The 21752-nt window shown below is 50.9% G+C and overlaps 1 protein-coding gene across 1 annotated transcript in view; it reads left to right on the top strand.

Moving 5' to 3' along the window:
• The window catches only part of LOC132818572 (netrin-G1-like), a 43555-nt gene that overhangs the window by 10541 nt on the left and 11262 nt on the right, over positions 1 to 21752 (top strand). Inside the window, exon 2 of the mRNA XM_060829629.1 lies at positions 19167 to 19810. Within this exon, the coding sequence (XP_060685612.1) occupies positions 19167 to 19810 (644 nt within the window). The remainder of the gene's footprint in view (positions 1 to 19166; positions 19811 to 21752) is intronic.

Here is a 21752-nt window from a genome sequence, read left to right as displayed (position 1 = left end):
TGATCCTGAGATCAAATCCCAGAGAGCAGCTGCCAATTCCATTCAGTTCATTGAGGGAATGGGAATAAAGAGTTGTACGTGGGCTCAGTGAGTAAGGGGACAGTCTGGGGGGTGGGATCGTGCTGTGTGTTAGTGAGACCACAGCCAGGGCCTGCTCTGAGTTGTCCAGGCTGGAGCTGGCCGAGGCAGAGCCTGGAGATACAGCGGCTGGGGCAGGGAGTGTGAGGGTGAGAAACCATCTGTGTATCATCATCCATCCCGGAGAGGAAAGTGGAATATTGTGCTGACTCTCGGTAAACTCCAAACGGATTAATCTCTGGCAGCAGCTCAAAGGATTGAAATCCTGTTCCACTTTACTGCGAATGATTGATTAGATGATTGGACAGAGAGTTTCTCCTGGGATTGAGTAAAACTCACCGAGAGGGAACAGAACAAACAATCAGCCGGGAGACTGCGAGTAGATTGGGCACCTCGCAGAGAGAGATGGGCACTGGGCACTGGATACAGTGTGACCCAGAGAGAGAGATGGGCACTGGACACTGAATACAGTGTGACCCAGAGAGAGAGATGGGCATTGGGCACTGAATACAGTGTGACCCAGAGAGAGACGGGCACTGGGCACTGAATACAGTGTGACCCAGAGAGTGATGGGCACTGGGCACTGAATACAGAATGACCCAGAGAGATGAGCACTGGGCATTGGATACAGTGTGACCCAGAGAGAGAGATGGGCACTGGGCACTGAATACAGAGTGACCCAGAGAGAGATGGGCACTGGGTACTGGGTACAGTGTGACCCAGAGAGAGACGGGCACTGGGCACTGAATACAGAGTGACCCAGAGAGAGACGGGCACTGGGTACTGGGTACAGTGTGACCCAGAGAGAGACAGGCACTGGGTACTGGGTACAGTGTGACTAATGAAGTTTGAATGACATCTTTGTCCGAGTTCCTCAGGGGAGTATTCTAGGCCCAACCGCCTACAGGTGCTTCATCAATGACCTTCCCTCTGTCAAAAGGTCAGAGGTGGGGATGTTCACCAATGATTGCAGGATGTTCAGCACCATTCACCACTCCTGAAGCTGTCAAAGTCCGGAGGGTGATGGAATCCTCCCCACTTGCCTGGATGGGGGCAGCTCCAACAATACTCAAGAAGTTTGACACCATCCAGGATGAAGCAGCCTATTTGATTGGCACCACACCCACCACCATCCACTCCCTGCACCACCAACACTCAGTAGCAGCAGAGTGTGCTGTCTACAAGATGCACGACAGAAACTCAGCAAGGTTCCTTAGCACCTTTTCAACCTATAACCACTTCCATCGAGAAGGACAAGGGCAGCAGATCCATGGGAACACCAGCCCCTGCACAATCCCCTCCACTACCTTTCGTCAATGATATAAATGATTTGGATGTGAGCATAAGAGGTACAGTAAGTAAGTTTACAGATGACACCAAAATTGGAGGTGTAGTGGACAGCGAAGAGGGTTACCTCAGATCACAGCAGGATCGGGACCAGATGGGCCAATGGGCTGAGAAGTGGCAGATGGAGTTTAATTCAGATAAATGCATTTTGGGAAAGCAAATCTTAGCAGGACTTATACACTTAATGGTAAGGTCCTGGGGAGTGTTGCTGAACAAAGAGACCTTGGAGTGCAGGTTCATAGCTCCTTGAAAGTGGAGTTGCAGGTAGATAGGATAGTGAAGGCAGCGTTTGGTATGCTTTCCTTTATTGGTCAGAGTATTGAGTACAGGAGTTGGGAGGTCATGTTGCAGCTGTACAGAACATTGGTTAGGCCACTGTTGGAATATTGTGTGCAGTTCTGGTCTCCTTCCTATCGGAAGGATGTCGTGATAGGGTGGACAGGGAGAGCCTTTTTCCAAGTATGGTGATGGTGAGCACGAGGGGGCATAGCTTTAAATTGAGGGGTGATAGATATAGGACAGATGTCAGAGGTAGTTTCTTTACTCAGAGAGTAGTAAGGGTATGGAATGCTTTGCCTGCAATGTTAGTAGATTCGCCAACTTTAAGTACATTTAAGCCGTCATTGGACAGGCATATGGACGTACATGGGATAGTGTCAGTGGGATGGGCTTCAGGTTAGTATGACAGGGCGGCGCAACATCAAGGGCCGAAGGGCCTGTACTGCGCTGGAATGTTCTATGTTCTATGAAACCTGAAAGGATTCAGAAAAGATTTACAAGGATGTTGCCAGGGTTGGAGGATCTGAGCTACAGGGAGAGGCTGAACAGGCTGGGGCTGTTTTCCCTGGAGCGTCGGAGGCTGAGGGGTGACCTTATAGAAGTTTATAAAATCATGAGGGGCACGGATAGGGTAAATAGACAAAGTGTTTTCCCTGGGGTGGGGGAGTCCAGAACTAGAGGGCATAGGTTTTAGGGTGAGAGGGAAAAGATATGAAAGAGACTTTAGGGGCAACTTTTTCACACAGAGGGTGGTACGTGTATGGAATGAGCTGCCAGAGGAAGTGGTGGAGGCTGGTACAATTGCAACATTTAAGAGGCATTTGGATGGGTATATGAATAGGAAGGGTTTGGAGGGATGTGGGTTGGATGTTGGCAGGTGGGACTAGATTGGGTTGGGATATCTGGTCGGCATAGAAGAGTTGGACCGAAGGGTCTGTTTCCATACTGTACATCTCTATGACTCTATGACTGTAAGCCACTCACCATCCTGACTTGGAAATATCTACCCGTTCCTTCACTGTTGCTGGGTCAAAATCCTGGAATTCCCTCCCACATTGACTACAGTGGTTCAAGAAGGCAGCTCATGCCCACCTTCTCAAGGGGGAGGGTCAATAAATGCCAGGACCAGCCATTGACCTCATATCCATTTACCCATAGATGAGGCAAATAATTTCAGAACTGTTCAGTTTGGTGAGTTGTGTGGTGTATTTGATTGGGTGTTTCTTGTATTTGATAAGCTATTCCATGTATTTAAGGAAGTGTTTGGAGGATTTGTTGTCTGTTGTATTTGAGTTGTGTGGTGTATTTGATGAGGTGTGTGGTGTATTTTTTGAGGTGTGTGGTGTATTTGATGCAGTGTGCGGTATATTTGATGAGGTGTGCAGTGTATTTGATGCAGTGTGTGGTGTATTTGATGAGGTGCGTGGTGTATTTGATGCAGTGTGTGGTGTATTTGATGAGGTGTTTGTTGTATTTGTTGAGGTGTGTGGTGTATTTGATGAGGTGTGTGGTGTATTTGATGAGGTGTGTGGTGTATTTGATGAGGTGTGTGGTGAATTTGATGAGGTGTGTGGTGTATTTGATGAGGTGTGTGGTGAATTTGATGAGGTGTGTGGTGTATTTGTTGAGGTGTGTGGTGTATTTGATGAGGTGTGTGGTGTATTTGATGAGGTGTGTGGTGTATTTGTTGAGGTGTGTGGTGTATTTGATGAGGTGTGTGGTGTATTTGATGAGGTGTGTGGTGTATGTAAGGAGCTATTCCGTGTATCAAAGTGCGTTCTCACTGATAATTTCCAAAGTGTCAGGACGATCTCACTCGTTCTGTTGGTGAGTTTGTAAGGGGATGTGGTTAACCAGGAATCCTTGTTTCAGCAAATTTACTACGTGTTGTGAGGCTGTCAGGGATTGTCGACGTAAAGGGAGAATCATCACAATTCTGTTGAAACACCCTCCCGAACTTGCTCGGTAAAAACTCTGACAACCAATTATTTCTGAATCCCTGCACCAATTATGAAAATCCAATTGAGTCGTGACAGCTGGTGAATGTGGGGGTTTTTTGGTCTCATCTTTCAAACAAAGACTTTCATTTCAGTCTGAGCGTTCAGTACCTTGTGATATTCCAGAACTCATTCCAAACAAGGGAATAATTTTCCACACAGGCATTGTTGGTATGGAGCGAATACAACAGGAAAGTCTAATGGAGGTGGTTGTTCACACAACAGACCCAATAACTACCTACCTTTGTGATTGTTAGTATCAGGATTCATTTCTCTGTCTGCTGATCCAACAGTCAGACAGCACAGGATGAGGCTATTCTTTCCATTGTGTCCCTGCTAGCTCTTTCAAAGTCTCTCCAATTATCCCTAGACCTGGCCTTGGTTCCTATCCCCCAATACCAAAGGACTTTCATTTGACATGATGGGCTGAATGGCCTTCTCTGAGCTGTAAGTTTCTGGGATTCCCTCAGGTTTTCCCTGTTGGAAGGCAGTTTATTTGAGGCTGGGATTATAATCCGAACATTCACTCTGGAATCTCACAGTCCATTCCCCTGGAACACTGTGAGGGAACAGTGACCTGAGACCAGGGTTCCTGCTGGGGCTGAGGGCATCCTCCTCATTAACCCAGACCCTGACCAATATTCCCCTCCCTCCCCACTCCCCCCTCCCTCCATTAACCCAGACCCTGAGCAATATCCCCCTCCCTCCCCACTTCCCCCTCCCCCCATTAACCTGGACCCTGACCAATATCTCCCTCCCTCCCCACTTCCCCCTCCCCCCATTAATCCAGACCCCGACCAATATCTCCCTCCCTACCCACTTCCCCTCCCTCCATTAACCCAGACCCTGAGCAATATCCCCCTCCCTCCCCACTTCCCCCTCCCTCCATTAACCCAGACTCTGACCAATATCCCCCTCCCTACCCACTCCCCCCTCCCTCCATTAACCCGGACCCTGACCAATATCCCCCTCCCTACCCACACCCCCTACCCCACCCACACTACCCACTCCCCCTCCCCCACCCACCCGGACAGCTGCCTGGATATTCACCCTGATCTGGCTCGAATCTCCTGGAGCAGAATCCCTCACGGAGCGATTCCTTCTGGGAATGTCATGAACTGAGAGAGAAGATGACTGAAGAATGATTTCATCTTGTTGTTGCAGTGACTGACTGACCCCTGACCCCCTCAGCAATCAATAGATTTTTCTGTTTGAGATCTCTCAGTTCAATTTCCTGTATGTCTCCCGTTGACCCTCCTCTGTTTTACCCTTCCCCCACTCTCCACACGTTTAATATCGAACACAACGAGAGACGGACGATAAGGCCCAGGGTCCAAGACCCACCCCAACAAATAAATCAGTCCAAAATCCCAGAGCAACCCAGAGGGAGTGCCGCACTGTCAGAGGGTCAATACTGAGGGAGTGCCGCACTGTCAGAGGGTCAGTACTGAGGGAGTGCTGCACTGTCAGAGGGTCAGTGCTGAGGGAGTGCTGCACTGTCAGAGGGTCAGTGCTGAGGGAGTGCCGCAATGTCGGAGGGTCAGTGCTGAGGGAGTGCCGCACTGTCAGAGGGTCAGTGCTGAGGGAGTGCCGCACTGTCAGAGGGTTACATCCTGAGACACTGCTCATCCTGCCCTGAGGATTTATTTGTGTTTTTCAGGATGTGGAAGACCTTGATATGTTTCCCCATCCGATATCTCCCCCTCTTCCTGGTGAACAGCAGCGATCTCACAGCCCCTCTGTCCGTGTGGAGACAAAAACAATATCTTCACTCAGAACATTACCTTGCCATTCCCTCTGCACACACACTGTCTCCTCTCAGGCCTCCTCCCTGAATGTTTCTGATGTTAAGCTCTTGCTCCCGATGTGTTGGTAAACATTGTTTGTTTCTCATGGGCTTTAATTGCTAACATTTGTTCCTTTCATCATCTTTCTTCCTGAACCCCCCCGGCCAGTGTATGGGACCATAGACCATAAATATCGGAGCACAATTGGGCCATTCAACCCATCGAATCTGCTTCACCATTTGATCATGGCTGATATATTTCTCAATCCCATGCTCCTGCCATCTCCCATTAACCCGTGATCCCGTCCTGATCAGGAACCCAACTATCTCTGTCTTAAATACCCTCAGTGACTTGGCTTCCCCAGCCGTCGGAGGCAATGAGTTCCACAGATTCCCCACCCTCTGGCTCAGCTCTAAAGAGTCATCCCTTCACCCGGAGGCTGTGTCTCTCCTCCTGGTGGAAACATCTTCTCCATGTCTGCTCTCTCAGTATTCTCTAAGTTTCCATCAGATCCCCCACCCCCTCATCCCTCTAAACTCCATCGAGTACCGACCCAGTGTCCTCACACACTCTCCATCTGACAAGCCCTTTCTCCCTGGGATCATTGTTATTAACCTTGTCTGGATCCCCTCCACCAGCAGCTCATCCTTTCACAGATACTGGGCCCAAAACTGCCCTCAATCTTCCAATGAAGTCTGACCAGAGTCTCATACAGCCCCAGCAACACATCTCTGCTCTTGTATTCTAACCCTCTTGAAATCAATGCTGACATTGTGCTTGCTTTCCTAACTGCCAACTGAACCTGCATGTTAGAGTCATGGAGATGTCCAACACAGAAACAGGCCCTTCGGCCCAACTTGTCCATACCTACCATATACCTAAATTAATCTAGTCCCATTTGTCAGCACTTGGCCCATATCCCTCCAAACCCTTCCTATTCATATCCCCATCCAGATGCCTCTTAAATGTTGCAATTGTACCAGCCTCCACCACTTCCTCTGGCAGCTCATTCCATACACACACCACCCTCTGTGTGAAACAGTTGCCCCTTACGTCCCTTTTAAATCTTTCCTTTCTCACCTTAAACCTATGCCCCTCTAGTTCTGGACTCCCCCACCCCAGGGAAAAGACCGTTTCTATTGACCTTATCCATGACCCTCATGATTTAATAAACAGAGAATCCTGAACTAGGACTTAGTCACTTTGTGTTTCAGAATTTTAAAGACTTTTCCCATTTAGAAAATAGTCTAAGCCTCTATTCTTCCTTTCAAAGTGCTTGACCTCACACTTTCCCACATTATATTCCATCTGCCACTTCTTTGCCATCTCTCCCAACTGTCCAACTCCTTCTGCAGTCTCCCCAATTCCTCGACACTATCTGTCCCTCCACCTATCTCTGTATCATCTGCAAACTTACCAACAACATTCTCAGTTCCTCCATCCAGATCGTCCGTACATAACGGGAACAGTTGTGATCCCAACACTGCCCTCGGTGGAACTCCACTAGTCACCAGCTGCCATCCTGAAAGAGACCCCGTTATCCCCACTCTCTGCCTTCTGTCAGTCAGCCAATTCCTATTGATGCCAGTACCTTCCCCCGAACACCACGGGCTCTTATCTTATTTTACAGCTTCCTGAGCAGCGCCTTGTCAAAGGCCTTTTGGAAATCCAATACGATCACATCCACTGGCTCTCCTCTGTCTAACTCGCGGGTTACCTTCTTAAAGAATTTGAACAATGTGTTGGGTGTGAGCTCCTGTTGATGAAGCCGCGCTGATTGAAGTGAAACACTTTCACTGTCCTGACTCTCCATGAGCTGGGGGACACTCAGCAGGACCAGGCTGGGGAGACGGCTCTTTATTGGACAGAGTTCATTGGAGGAAAGGCCCTTGTTGGGGAAGGAAGGTTTAAGAATGGACACTGTCTGTTTAGTGAAAGCTGATAGAGACTGAGGAGGATGGATTTACACAGGATCTCATCAATAGTGCGAAGCAAGCTGACTGCATGGTGAAAATTCACTGTAAATTCTCATTCCAACACCAGCCTGCTTTCTGATCTCTGAAACCTCCCCCTGGTCTTCTCATTATTGAAATGTTTAGACACAAACACCAGGTGCAGAACGCTGGCTTTCATTAACTTGAACAAACATTCATTTCTGCCAGCTCACATTCTTTATAATTAAATTCCAACGCTGCAAATCCCATCGAGCTCCCTGGCAAGATGTTGACTTAAACCTATCGTTTCGTTATTAAATCAATTCTGGGGGGTGTGGGCGTCATTGGCAGGTCTAGTTTTTATCACCCAGAGAAGATGGAGCTGACCCTTTCCATATATGGATCATTGTTGTGTTGCCACAGTCTGACCAGACCAAAGGCTGCTCTCTCGTTAGAGACAGGGAGATGGCTGATGCTGGTTTAACCTGAGGGTCACCTTGCCTCAGGACAGGGGGCAGATTGAGAAGGAGAGCCCTTCATGGTAATCTCAGCTGGTGACGGGCATTGAACCCACAGTGTTAGCATCACAAATCAACTGTCCAGCCAACTGAGCTAACCTAACCCTATATAAGAAACAGGAACAGCTTGAACCGAGTAATGCTGCATATGGTGGAGCGATAGGAAAGAGATGTCAATTGGAGCAGGATAAACTGCAATGGGATGTGAAAGGATGGAGCTGGGGGGAATGGAACCAGAAACTGAACAGGAGAAACTGCAGCTGAACAACAGGCCGTCTCGCCAAGGGAGAGGAGTTTCAGAAACACAGGAACATTCCAACAAGAGGGAAGGTGAAGGAGGAAGGTGAGGGAGTGAAAAGCAGGCTGCCTGGGAGGAAGGAGGATGTATTCAATTCTTCAAGCAGGAACCTCGTCAAACGTAACATGGTGCAAAGGAAATGAAGAGGAAAATAAGGCTAGCACAGAGAGAATATCAGAATCGAATGGTCATTAACATTAAAAACCCCCAAGATTAGCCAGCAGTTTGTGAATAGTCAGTGGATGATCAGAAGTGGGGACACTGTACAACTGCCCAGGTTGTGAAAGGGAGCTGTACAGGGAGATGAGGTTGGATAGAGACATATGGACTGCTCTCCTTCATTGGTAAAGGGAGCGAATAGAAAGGTCAGGATACAGTGCTGAAACTGTCTCAGAGACTGGGGAGGTCAGAGTTGGAGTATTGTGTGCAGTTCTGGTCACTACATTATAGGAAGGATACAATCACTATGGAGGGAGGGAGAGAGAGAGAGAAGGTTAACTGGAATGTTGCCAGGGCTGGAGAATTGGAACTGTGAGGAGAGATTGGAGGGGTTTGGGGTGTTTACCTTGCAATAGGGAAGGCTGAGGGGTGAAGTGATCGCGGAATCCAACATGGTGAGGGACAGAGATCGAATAGATAGGAGGAACCTGTTTCCCTTGGCAGAGGGTTCAAAAACTGTTGGGTCATTGATTCAAATGAAGTGGCAGAAGGATCAGGGGGACATGAGGAACACCCTTTTCCACAGAGAGTGGTGAGTGGCTGGAATTCACTGCCTGAGTTGGTGATGGAGGCAGAGACCAGAAACACTAGCTAAGATTTGTACCTTCAGTGCTATAAGCTGCAGGGCTATGAGCCGTGTGCAGGAAGATGGGATTAGAAAGGGCAGCTGGGTGTCTTTGGGTCAGCATGGACAAGCTGGGCCGAATGGCCACCTTCTCCACTGTACCATTTCTGTGGTTCAATGGGTCACTTTGAGACAAAGAGGGTGATGTGTGCTTCAAGGCACAGGGCAGCGCTGGAAGATTTAATGAGCACTTTCTGCAAACTCATTCTCTGATGACATTAATGACTTGATGTTCCTCATTTGAATTAATTTCTCAATTATTTCTATTTTTATAATGTCGTAGTATCTTCCACAAGACAAATGCAATGCATTGGTTTATATCGCCCCGGCTCCCTCTTGCTCAAGAGAATTTCTCCCATTTCAATCTCAAAGAGACAATATTTATTACCTCTTTCTAGATCTTGATAAAAGTTCCAGTCATCTGGTTTATTTTCTGAGCTGGTTTACTTGATATTCTATTTTCCGTTCTCATTCCATGTCTGCCCATTCTTTGCTGGTTTCTAAAACACACAAAATCATAATGAACATTCTTTAAAACATTAAAATCCTCTCGGTTTAATCCAATACATGGCTTCACTTCTTTAGGCACCAACAGATTGATCTGTTTCCCTGCAGCGTTTGGTTTTCAGTGTAATGTCTTTGAACTGATCATTTTATGTAATTTGTTTAAAATTTCCTTGTGGCTGTATCTGCTCGTCTGTTTATCCAATCAGACTTTGCCAGCACTCCCCTCCAAACCCAATAATCTGATCTGGGACTGACCTGAGAACACAGTGCTACTCCCAGGGTTATTCCCAGAGAATGATTTACTCCCAGGTTAGGAAACAAACTCCCTCAGCGCAGAACACAAACTCTGAAATATTTTATTGTGAAATGGGTTCACAGTGTAATATAGCTGAAAATGTGTTCCTGGAAAAGTGCAGCAGGTCAGGAAGCATCCAAGGAACAGGAAATTCGACGTTTCGGGCATAAGCCCTTCATCAGGAATGCCTGAAACATCGATTCTCCTGTTCCTTGGATGCTGCCTAACCTGCTGCGCTTTTCCAGCAACACATTTTCAGCTCTGATCTCCAGTATCTACAGACCTCACTTTCTCCTCACAGTGTAGCTGTTACAAGGCATCAAACAAATTCATCTTCCTCTGACAGTGCAGCACTCCGTCAGTACTGACCCTCTGACAGTGCGGCACTCCCTCAGCACTGAACCCACTGACAGTGTAGCACTCCCTTAGCACTGATCTCCACACAGTGTAATATCCCAGGAAGCTGTTACAAGGCATCAAACAAATTCATCTTCCTCTGACAGTGCAGCACTCCCTCAGCACTGACCCTCTGACAGTGCAGCACTCCCTCAGCACTGACCCTCTGACAGTGCGTCCCTCTAACTCTCTCTCAGAAAGTGTCTGGTTTCTTGCTGATGGGAAGTGGCAGGAATTTGCAGGATGGTGTTTTATTGAACATTTCCCTTTGTTACTGAATGTTGCAGCAATGAGCTTCATTAAGCCGGGCAGCAGGTCAGGGTCACAGCTCCTGAGAATCACAGGCCCTTCATCACAACACACCTTGTCAATTTCCTTGCTAGAGTGGGCTACAGAGATAGGGAGGGGGTGTAGGGGCTGGAGGGGGATACAGAAATAGGGAGGGGGTCTAGGGGCTGGAGGAGGTTACCGAGATAGGGAGGGGGTGTAGGGGCTGGGGCAGGTTACAGAGATAAGGAGGGAGTGTAGGGGCTGGAGGCGGTTACAGAGATAGGGAGGGGGTGTAGGGGCTGGAGGGGGTTACAGAGATAGGGAGGGGGTGTAGGGGCTGGAGGGGGTTACAGAGATAGGGAGGGGGTGTAGGGGCTGGAGGAGGTTACAGAGATAGGGAGGGGGTGTAGGGGCTGGAGGAGGTTACAGAGATAGGGAGGGGGTGTAGGGGCTGGAGGGGGTTACAGAGATAGGGAGGGGGTGTGGGGGCTGCAGTGTGTCTTGTTCGGGGAGCAGGGTGGGTGAGGGGAGAGTGGGACTTGCTGAGGGTTCTGTCCAAACAGCAGAGTGTTGGAGGAGCTGACGTTTGTGGAGGGATGTTCTGAGAGACTGAGCTGGAGAATAGTGGAATGTGGAGGTGACCCGGACACAGATTGTTCCGAGGGGAATAATTCAGCCGAAATCGGGGGGAGAAACGTGTGAGAGTTCAGGATTGAGAATCAGAAACAGCTGGAGGGATTGGTTGGGTGAGACAGTGAGAGAGTCTCTGGGTCTGTCCCCACTCTCCCTGTGTGGGATCACATCCCACTGCCCGGAATAATTCCCTTTGAGATTCCTGACTGTTTAAACAACAACATTTTATTGATTAGATTAGATTAGATTACTTACAGTGTGGAAACAGGCCCTTCGGCCCAACAAGTCCACACCAACCCGCTGAAGTGCAACCCACCCATACCCCTACATTTACCCCTTACCTAACACTACGGGCAATTTCCCATGGCCAATTCACCTGAGCCGCATATCTTTGGACTGTGGGAGGAAACCGGAACACCCGGAGGAAACCCACGCAGACACGGGGAGAACGTGCAAACTCCACACAGTCAGTCGCCTGAGGCGGGAATTGAACCCGGGTCTCTGGCGCTGTGAGCTGTCGGCTGTATCTCTGGGACACAGGACTGCTCGTTCTATCCAGGGGCAGAGTGATTGAGGGGCTCTTCAGATCTGGAGTGTTGGACAATTCATTCCGAATTTCCACAGCCTCATGATACTGTCAGGAATGTTCACTTGATTCAATTTACACAGGCACTTCAGAATAATCTGCTCCAATATGCAGCTTTACCTAATGCCTCCAGTCGATGCTGGGACAATTGTCGACTCATTCATCTCTATTATCTCTGTTTATTGCTGCCCTCTCCACCTTTATCACTGACATTGGTTTTATTGATTACTGCAACAGCCCTTTAGACAGAGGCAGCTTGAACAGGGGAGCTCTGATCATCTCCAACAGGAGTTTGGGCTGATTCTCTGTTGCTGATGTTGGGGACAGCAGTGAATTATATCCTCAGGATGTCTCGGTCCGGGCCTGAACAGCTCTGAATCCCTCGGTGCACAGAGGTGATGCTGGAAAAGCACAGCAGCTCAGGCAGCATCCGAGGGGCAGGAAAATCGACGTTTCGGGCAAAAGCCCTTCATCAGGAATAAAGGCATTGAACCTGAAACGTGGAGGGATAAGCTAGAGGAGGGTGGGGGTGGGGAGAAAATAGCATAGAGTACAATAGGTGAGTGGGGGAGGGGATGAAGGTGATAGGTCGGGGAGGAGAGGGAGGAGTGGATAGGTGGGAAAGGAGCTAGGCAGGTAGGACAAGTCCGGACACGTCATGGGGACAGTGCTGAGCTGGAAGTTTGGAACTAGGGTGAGGTGGGGGAAGGGGAAATGAGGAAACTGTTGAAGTCCACATTGATGCCCTGGGGTTGAAGTGTTCCGAGGCGGAAGATGAGGCGTTCTTCCTCCAGGCGTCTGGTGGTGAGTAAGCAGCGGTGAAGGAGGCCCAGGATCTCCATGTCCTCGGCAGAGTGGGAGGGGGAGTTGAAATGTTGGGCCACGGGGCGGTGTGGTTGATTGGTGCGGGTGTCCCGGAGATGTTCCCTAAAGCGCTCTGCTAGGAGGCGCCCAGTCTCCCCAATGTAGAGGAGACCGCATCGGGAGCAACGGATACAATAAATGATATTAGTGGATGTGCAGGTAAAACTTTGATGGATGTGGAAGGCTCCTTTAGGGCCTTGGATAGAGGTGAGGGATGAGGTGTGGGCACAGGTTTTACAGTTCCTGCGGTGGCAAGGGAAAGTGCCAGGATGGGAGGGTGGGTTGTAGGGGGGCGTGGACCTGACCAGGTAGTCACGGAGGGAACGGTCTTTGTGGAAGGCAGAAAGGGGTGGGGAGGGAAATATATCCCTGGGTGGTGGGGTCTTTTTGGAGGTGGCGGAAATGTGGGTGGATGATTTGGTTTGTAGGGTGGAAGGTGAGCACCAGGGGTGTTCTGTCCTTGTTACGGTTGGAGGGGTGGGGTCTGAGGGCAGAGGTATGGGATATGGACGAGATGCGTTGGAGGGCATCTTTAACCACGTGGGAAGGAAAATTGCGGTCTTTAAAGAAGGAGGCCGTCTGGTGTGTTCTATGGTGGAACTGGTCCTCCTGGGAGCAGATACGGCGGAGGCAGAGGAATTGGGAATACGTGATGGCATTTTTGCAGGAGGTAGGGTGGGAAGAGGTGTAATCCAGGTAGCTGTGGGAGTCGGTGGATTTGTAAAAAAAGTTGGTGTCAAGTCGGTCGTCATTAATGGAGATGGCGAGGTCCAGGAAGGGGAGGGAGGTGTCAGAGATGGTCCAGGTAAATTTAAGGTCAGAGTAGAATGTGTTGGTGAAGTTGATGAATTGCTCAACCTCCTCGCGGGAGCACGAGGTGGCGCCAATGCAGTCATCAATGTAGCGGAGGAAGAGGTGGGGAGTGGTGCCGGTGTAATTACGGAAGATCAACTGTTCTACGTAGCCAACAAAGAGACAGGCATAGCTGGGGCCCATACGTGTGCCCATGGCTACCCCTTTGGTCTGGAGGAAGTGGGAGGATTCAAAGGAGAAATTGTTAAGGGTGAGGACCAGTTCGGCCAAACGAATGAGAGTGTCGGTGGAAGGGAACTGTTGGGGACGTCAGGAGAGGGAGAAACGGAGGGCTTGGAGGCCCTGGTCATGGCGGATGGAGGTGTAGAGGGATTGGATATCCATGGTGAAGATGAGCCGTTGGGGGGGGTAAACGGAAGTCTTGGAGGAGGTGGAGGGCGTGGGTGGTGTCTCGAACATATGTGGGGAGTTCCTGGGCTAGGGGGGGTAGGACAGTGTCAAGGTAGGTAGAGATGAGTTCAGTGGGGCAGGAGCATGCTGAGACAATGGGTCGGCCAGGGTGGTCAGGCTTGTGGATCTTGGGAAGGAGGTAGAACCGGGCAGTGCGGGGTTCCCGGACTATGAGGTTGGAAGCTGTGGATGGGAGATCTCCTGAGGTGATGAGGTTCTGTATGGTCTGGGAGATGATGGTTTGGTGATGGGGGGTGGGGTCATGGTCAAGGGGGCGGTAGGAAGAGGTGTCCTCGAGTTGGTGTTTGGTTTCAGCGATGTAGAGGTCAGTGCGCCAGACTACCACTGCACCCCCTTTATCCGCTGGCTTGATGGTGAGGTTGGGATTGGAGCAGAGGGATTGGAGGGCTGCACGTTGTGAGGGTGAGAGGTTGGAGTGGGGGAGGGGGGTAGACAGGTTGAGGCGGTTAATGTCCCGGTGGCAGTTGGAAACGAAGAGGTCGAGGGCGGGTAATAGGCCAGCGCGGGTTGTCCAGGTGGATGCAGTGTGTTGGAGGTGGGCGAAGGGGTCCTCGGAAGGTGGGCGGGAGTCCTGATTGTGAAAGTAAGCTCGGAGGCGGAGGCGACGGAAGAATTGTTCGACATCACGGCGTGTATTAAATTCATTGATGCGTGGGCGGAGGGGGATGAAGGTGAGTCCTTTGCTGAGGACTGATCGTTCGTCCTCAGTGAGGGGGAGGTCTGGAGGGATGGTGAAAACCCGGCAGGGCTGGGAGCTAGGATCTGGTGTGGGTGTGGAGCTGGGAGTGGGGTCGGAGCCAGTACCTGGAGTGGGTGTGATGGTGGGGGGAGTGGGGGTGGAGTCATGAGCAGGGGTAGTGTTCCCCTCAGGGTTCTGGGGGGCGGGGATGGTGACAGTAGAGTCTGTGGGGGGCGTGTCAGCAGAATGCAGGTGAGTGGCGCTGGTGGGGGCGGAAGTGGTGGTGACCATGGCATTTGGGGGGGGGGGGGGGGGGGGGAGGGGATGGAAATCACTGAGCATGTGACATCAGCAATGATGTGAGGGGCGGAAGTGATGTCACGTGTGGTACATGAGGAATTGTGAGGGGCGGAAGTGGCTGTGGGCGTGGCCATGATGGGGGTGGAAGTGACGTTATCAATCAGTGTAGGGGTGGTAGCTGCACCATCCGCATGGCTAATGCTGTCCGAGCAGTTCCAGAGGCTGGGGAATCTTCTGGAATGTTTGAGGAGCGCTGGTTATGGAGGTGAGTGGATAAAAGTTTGTTGTACTTACAGTTTTTGATGTTTGAGATGGAGTTGAAATCCTGTTGGTTGAGAGTATGAATTCTCCTGAGGATGTAATACAGAGTGGGTCCTTTGCAATTCTGAGAGAGTGTGGCCCTCAGCTGAGGCAGGGCTGACGGTAGAGAGGTTCGGTGCTGGCGCATTACTGCGAGCGTGGAGCGGAGGATCTTGGCTGCAAACCATTGATCCAGGTCGCAACAGGAAAGAGGTTCTGCTGAGAGAACACAGCAGCTTGGGGCCGAATGACAAACCAGAATCAGGAAGGTAATGATCTCCAGATGAACCAAGTCCAGGGAGGGGGTCGTGGATGGGGTCAGCTCTGCCCACTGCCTGCCATTCTTCCATGGTTATGTCCAAGCCCGGGTGACCTTGGAGAGGGAGCACGCGGTGTCCATCAATGCCCTTGATGCCTTTAGAGAGAGTTGGGCACCGTGGGGATACAGTGCTTTATCTCCCCCTCTAACTCCATTCAGATGTATCTCCCTCCCCCTCAGCATTTCCCATTAATTGAGGGATTATGACCAATCGGCAGAGAGCCAACAAGATGAAAGAGGTGACCATGTGACTCACTGATTGGTGGGGGAGATAGGGGTTTGAATTTGGGGAGATTGGCGTCGATACTGGGGAAGGAGGGGGCTGACCCGATGGGATGGGTTTCAGGCTGAGAGCAGAGTCCTGGTGAATGCTCTCACTAGGGCGATGGATAGGGCTTTCAACTGAATAGTGGGTGGGTGTGGAGGACGGAGGTGGTCAGTGGTGTGGAAAATAATGGAAAGAGTTATAGGAGGGTGGGGGATGGTGGGGGGGATGGGGGGGATGGGCGCTGCAAAGGTTAGAGTTTCCAGAACAAGTCGTAAGTCAGAGAGAATGGAGAGGGCCAGGAATTTAACTTCAGGCACAGCAGATAAAGGGATAACTATGAGAATGGGGTCAGTCAGTACAGGACAGAGGGTGTTGCAGTGTACAAAACAAGGTCAATACATTATACCGGGAGGCGGGGAGTGGGGAAGTGATATTGTAAGGATTGAAAAGGTAAGTATTTTTGAAAGAATGAAACCTGTAAAAGTTAATCTTCAGAGAAGTATGGCTGGGCTCATGAAGCGAATCCAATGGGAAGCGAATCAAAAACAAGATCCATTCTTGGGATCAGGGTCCAGCCATCTAGAGTGAGATAAGGAACATGTCCTTCCCTCGGAGTGTCGTTAATGTGTGGAAAACCCCTCACAGAGGGATGAGCAAGTTCCATCATCACATCGATGTCAGTCTGGGATGTCATGGATCCAGTTTTTTGATTCGCTCCCATTGGACACAGTCTCTTCGTACCGGACCAATCAACTGCTGCAGAATCTTGTACCTTTCAATGAGATCCCCTCTCGGTCTGGGATACAGCCTCTCAGTCTGATACAGCACACTCGGGAGGCTGACCCTAGAACTCTGTGGGAAACCAGGGAAGTGGTTACTGGGCCTCTTGCTGAGATATTTGTGTCATCGATAGTCACAGGTGAGGTGCTGGAAGACTGTAGGTTGGCAAACATGGTGCCACTGTTTAAGAAGGGTGGTAAGGACAAGCCAGGGAACTGTAGACCAGTGAGCCTGACCTCAGTGGTGGGCAAGTTGTTGGAGGGAATCCTGAGGGACAGGATGTACATGTATTTGGAAAGACAAGGACTGATTAGGGATAAAATCAACTAGGTAAAGGATAGTCAACATGGCTTTGTGCGTGGGAAATCATGCCTCACAAATTTATTTGAGTTTTTTGAAGAAGTAACAAAGAGGATTGATGAGGGCAGAAAAGTAGATGTGATCAATATGGACTTCAGTAAGGCATTCGACAAGGTTCCCCATGGGAGACTGATTAGCAAGGTTAGATCTCACGGAATACAGGGAGAACTGGCTCAAAGGTAGAAGACAGAGGGTGGTGGTGGAGGGTTGTTTTTCAGACTGGAGACCTGTGACCAGTGGAGTGTCACAAGGATCGGTGCTGGATCCTCTACTTTTTGTCATTTACATAAATGATTTGGATGTAAGCATAAGACGTAAGTTAGTAAGTTTGCAGATGGCTCCAAAATTGGAGGTGTAGTGGACAGTGAAGAGGGTTACCTCAGATTACAACAGGATCTGGACCAGATGGGCCAATAGGTTGAGAAGTGGCAGATGGAGTTTAATTCAGATAAATGCGAGGTGCTGCATTTTGGGAAAGCAAATCTTAGCAGGACTTATATACTTAATGGTAAGGTCCTAGGGAGTGTTGCTGAATAAAGAGACCTTGGAGTGCAGGTTCATAGCTCCTTGAAAGTGGAGTCGCAGGTAGATAGGATAGTGAAGGCAGTGTTTGGTATGCTTTCCTTTATTGGTCAGAGTATTGAGTACAGGAGTTGAGAGGTCATGTTACGGCTGTACAGGACATTGGTTAGACCACTGTTGGAATATTGTATGCAATTCTGGTCTCATTCCTATCGGAAAGATGTTGTGAAACTTGAAAGGGTTCAGAAAAGTTTTATAAGGAAGTTGCCAGTGTTGGAGGATTTGAGCTATAGGGAGAGGCTGAACAGACTGGGTCTGTTTTCCCTGGAGCGTCGGAGGCTGAGGGGTGACCTTATAGAGGTTTACAAAATTATGAGGGGCATGGATAGGATAAATAGGCAAAGTCTTTTCCCTGGGTTCGGGGAGTCCAGAACTAGAGGGCATAGGTTTAGGGTGAGAGGGGAAAGATATAAAAGAGACCTAAGGGGCAACTTTTTCACGCAGAGGGTGGTACGTGTATGGAATGAGCTGCCAGAGGATGTGGTGGAGGCTGGTACAATTACAACATTTAAGAGGCATTTGGATGGGGATATGAATAGGAAGGGTTTGGAGGGATATGGGCTGGGTGCTGGCAGGTGGGACTAGATTGGGTTGGGATATCTGGTCGGCATGGACAGGTTGGACCGAAGGGTCTGTTTCCGTGCTGTACATCTCTATGACTCTGTGAATGGTCTCCTTATGTTCCTGTTTCTGATGTTTTTGTTGTGTTGGGGAATCACTCAGAGACAGGGACACAGTTCCAGTGTGGAAAAAATGAGATTCTACATCTCCTTTCCCAATCCTGTGCTGTTTTATAATTCCTGTGTGTAAATATTTTATGGTGTGAGGCTATGTTTAGTCAGAGAGCTGCCATCAATCATTAACACCAGCAGCAAAGTCATCCTGCAGCTGTCTCACTGTCCACTCCACACGGCAACCTGATTCAACACACACACACATTGATTTCACTTTTAACCAGAGAGCATTACAGGGAATAAACATTCCTCTTATCAAAAAGGTTGGAGAGGGAGCTTTCCTCAGTGTCTGACCCCGTGCTGTCCCAGTCCCTGGGAGTGTTTGATGGGGAGGGTGTACAGTGTAGAGGGAGCTTTCCCCAGTGTCTGACCCCGTGCTGTCCCTGGGAGTGTTTGATTGGGAGGGTGTACAGTGTAGAGAGAGCTTTCCCCAGTCTCTGACCCCGTGCTGTCCCTGTCCCTGGGAGTGTTTGATGGGGGGAAGGTGTACAGTGTAGAGGGAGCTTTCCCCAGTCTCTGACCCCGTGCTGTCCCTGGGAGTGTTTGATGGGGAGGGTGTACAGTGTAGAGGGAGCTTTCCCCAGTGTCTGACCCCGTGCTGTCCCTGTCCCTGGGAGTGTTTGATGGGGGGAGGGGGTGTACAGTGTAGAGGGAGCTTTCCCCAGTGTCGGACCCCGTGCTGTCCCTGTCCCTGGGAGTGTTTGATGGGGAGGGTGTACAGTGTAGAGGGAGCTTTCCCCAGTCTCTGACTCTGTGCTGTCCCTGTCCCTGGGAGTGTTTGATGGGGAGGGTGTACAGTGTAGAGGGAGCTTTCCCCAGTGTCTGACCCCGTGCTGTCCCTGGGAGTGTTTGATGGGGAGGGTGTACAGTGTAGAGGGAGCTTTCCCCAGTCTCTGACCCTGCTCCCGTTGTGGTTGCTGATTCTAGGAGAACCCGTACATGTGTAATAATGAGTGTGATGCCCGTACCCTGGAGCTCTCCCACCCCCCCGAGCTGATGCTGGATGATGAGGGCCGGGTACCCAACACCTTTTGGCAGAGTGTGTCATGGAGGCAGTTCCCGGAGCCCCTGGTGGTCAATCTCACCCTGTCCTGGGGGAAGAGCATCGAGCTGACCGAGGACATTGTCATCACCTTTGAATCGGGCCGGCCAGAGCAGATGGTGCTGGAGAAATCTCTCGATCACGGCCACACGTGGCAGCCCTATCAGTTCTACGCTGTCGACTGCCTCAACTCCTTCGGCATGGAGTCCCGGAAAGCCCGGGATCTCACCCCGGCCTCGGTCCTGGACATTATCTGCACCGAGGAGTATTCCAGGGGCTACGTGTGGAAGCTGGAGAAGACGGTGCGTTTCGAGATCCAGGCGCGGTTCGCCCTGTTCGGGGGACCCCGGCTCAGTGATATGGCCTCCTTGTACAGCCGCCTGGACACTACCAAGGAGCTGAGGGACTTCTTCACCGTGACTGACCTGAGGCTGCGCCTCCTCCGGCCTGCCACTGGCCCCACCAGCGTCGACCCCCTGAACCTCTCCAAATACTTCTACGCCATCTCCAATCTGGACATTCGGGGCAGGTGAGAGCTTCCCAACTCCCCACCGAGGGGGTCCTGAGGTCAAGGCCCAGCCCCTGCCCCAGGGGGCACTGCGTCAGGGCTGGGGGCATCCCCTGGGGGAGGGGGCATCCCTGGGGGAGGGGAGGCAACACCTGGGGGTGGGGGGGTGACCCCAGGGGGGGTAAAAGGTGGGGGGGGATTACCTGAGGGTTGGGGCAGAAACCCCTGAGGGAGGGGGCGACACCTGGGGGGGAATACCTGGGGTTGGGAGGGGCGACACCTGGGGGGGATCACCTGGGGGGGGGAATACCTGGGGGCGGGGCGGGTGACCCCTGGGGGGGAACACCTGGGGGGGGAATACCTGGGGGCGGGGCGGGTGACCCCTGGGGGGGAACACCTTGGGGAGGGGGCGACACCTGGGGGGGAATACCTGGGGTTGGGAGGGGCGACACCTGGGGGGGATCACCTGGGGGTGGGGGAGGAACACCTGGGGGTGGGGGGAACACCTGGGGGTGGGGGTGACCCCTGGGGGAAACACCTGGGGGGGAACACCTGGGGGTGGGGTGGGGGGGTGACCCCTGGTGGGGGAACACCTGGGGGTAGGGGGGTGACCCCTGGGGGCCATTGGGATCATGATCATGTGAACATTGGGGTCACCATCTGGGGGACCCTCTGGATTAACACTGAAAGTGTCATCACTGTCTCACATTAACATCTGGAGGTGGTTTGATCCTGGAACATCTGGATCCCTCTCTCTCTGGGAATAAACAACAGGGTGACCTTCTGCTGGGAAACTTCTGGAAGGAATCCTATCGGTTAACGTTGGCACATGGACATTATCAAAACCCAACACACTCCGTCACTCTGGGAAACCTGGTGGGAATTGTCCGGGATAACATCCTCGGGAATAATCTCCCAGGGGTAACATCTGGAGGGTGCTGGGTGGTTGGAGATCGGGAATCCTGCTCTCAGGGTTCACATCTGGTTTAACAGGGATGGATTGTGATGCCTCCTGCAGTAGGTCAGCACTGCCCTGTCACCCTGTGCTAACTTCCCTGAAGGAGTATGCCCACAGGGTTGGCACTGGGGCCACATTCCCCTGGCCCTGCTCTGAGGCTCCTGATGACTGGCTCAATCCAACCAATCAGGCAGCAGAATCTGATCCTGTGCTCACCTCACAGCCAATCCCCAGCCTCGCCAGAGAATCGCAGCACAGGCCAAGGCCAGTCAGCCCCTCAGTCTGTACTAGCTCCGTGAAAGCTTTGTTCAGTTTATCCCACTCCCTGCTCATTCCCCATCGCCCCGTTCTCCCCTTTTCAATCGGATTCTGGCTGGTCCCTGATCCCGGAAACAGTTTGTTCCTGTTTAATCTGGGAAAGCTGTTGCTGATGCCGTGAACTATTCGGACTGTGTGTTGAATATTCCGAACAGTTGTCCCTTATCCCACCATCCCACAGTCTCCAGGGCCTTTAACCATTAACCCATCATTCCAGAGTCAGCTTCTGGGAGAATACTCCAAGTTTTCGTGCAGGAGAATCTTCAAACACTAATTAGAGAGCAGCAGCAGTGAAATGTTGATGCTGCCCTTCCCCATCCCCGAGGAGCTGTCTGCGTTTCGCTTAGTTTCGTAAAATATCTCCAGAAATGCCAATTTGCAAAATGTACAAGGGACAATCTGCAGATTTGGAAGCTTTGTGCTGAGTTAAAGGCTGACTGGATGTTATCAGCACAGATTCACTGAGGAAACTCTGCACACACTGAAACACTTGGGGCCTCACAAAATCACACCAATTAAACTATCACAATTTGCATTTCCATAGCACCTTCCACACAGTGAAATGTCTCAGGGTGTTACACAGGAGAGGAACTCAAACACAGTAGGAGACATTGGGATGGAGGGGAATGTTCAGTCCCAGGGGGGAGGTGTGGGGATGGATGGGGACTCACTGCTCACTGGGAGGTT

This window comes from Hemiscyllium ocellatum, chromosome 9 (genome assembly GCF_020745735.1).
Source record: "Hemiscyllium ocellatum isolate sHemOce1 chromosome 9, sHemOce1.pat.X.cur, whole genome shotgun sequence".
In the NCBI taxonomy this organism is placed as follows: domain Eukaryota; kingdom Metazoa; phylum Chordata; class Chondrichthyes; order Orectolobiformes; family Hemiscylliidae; genus Hemiscyllium; species Hemiscyllium ocellatum.
Note: the sequence above shows the minus strand (reverse complement) of the source record. Positions and strands in the feature narration are given on the sequence as shown.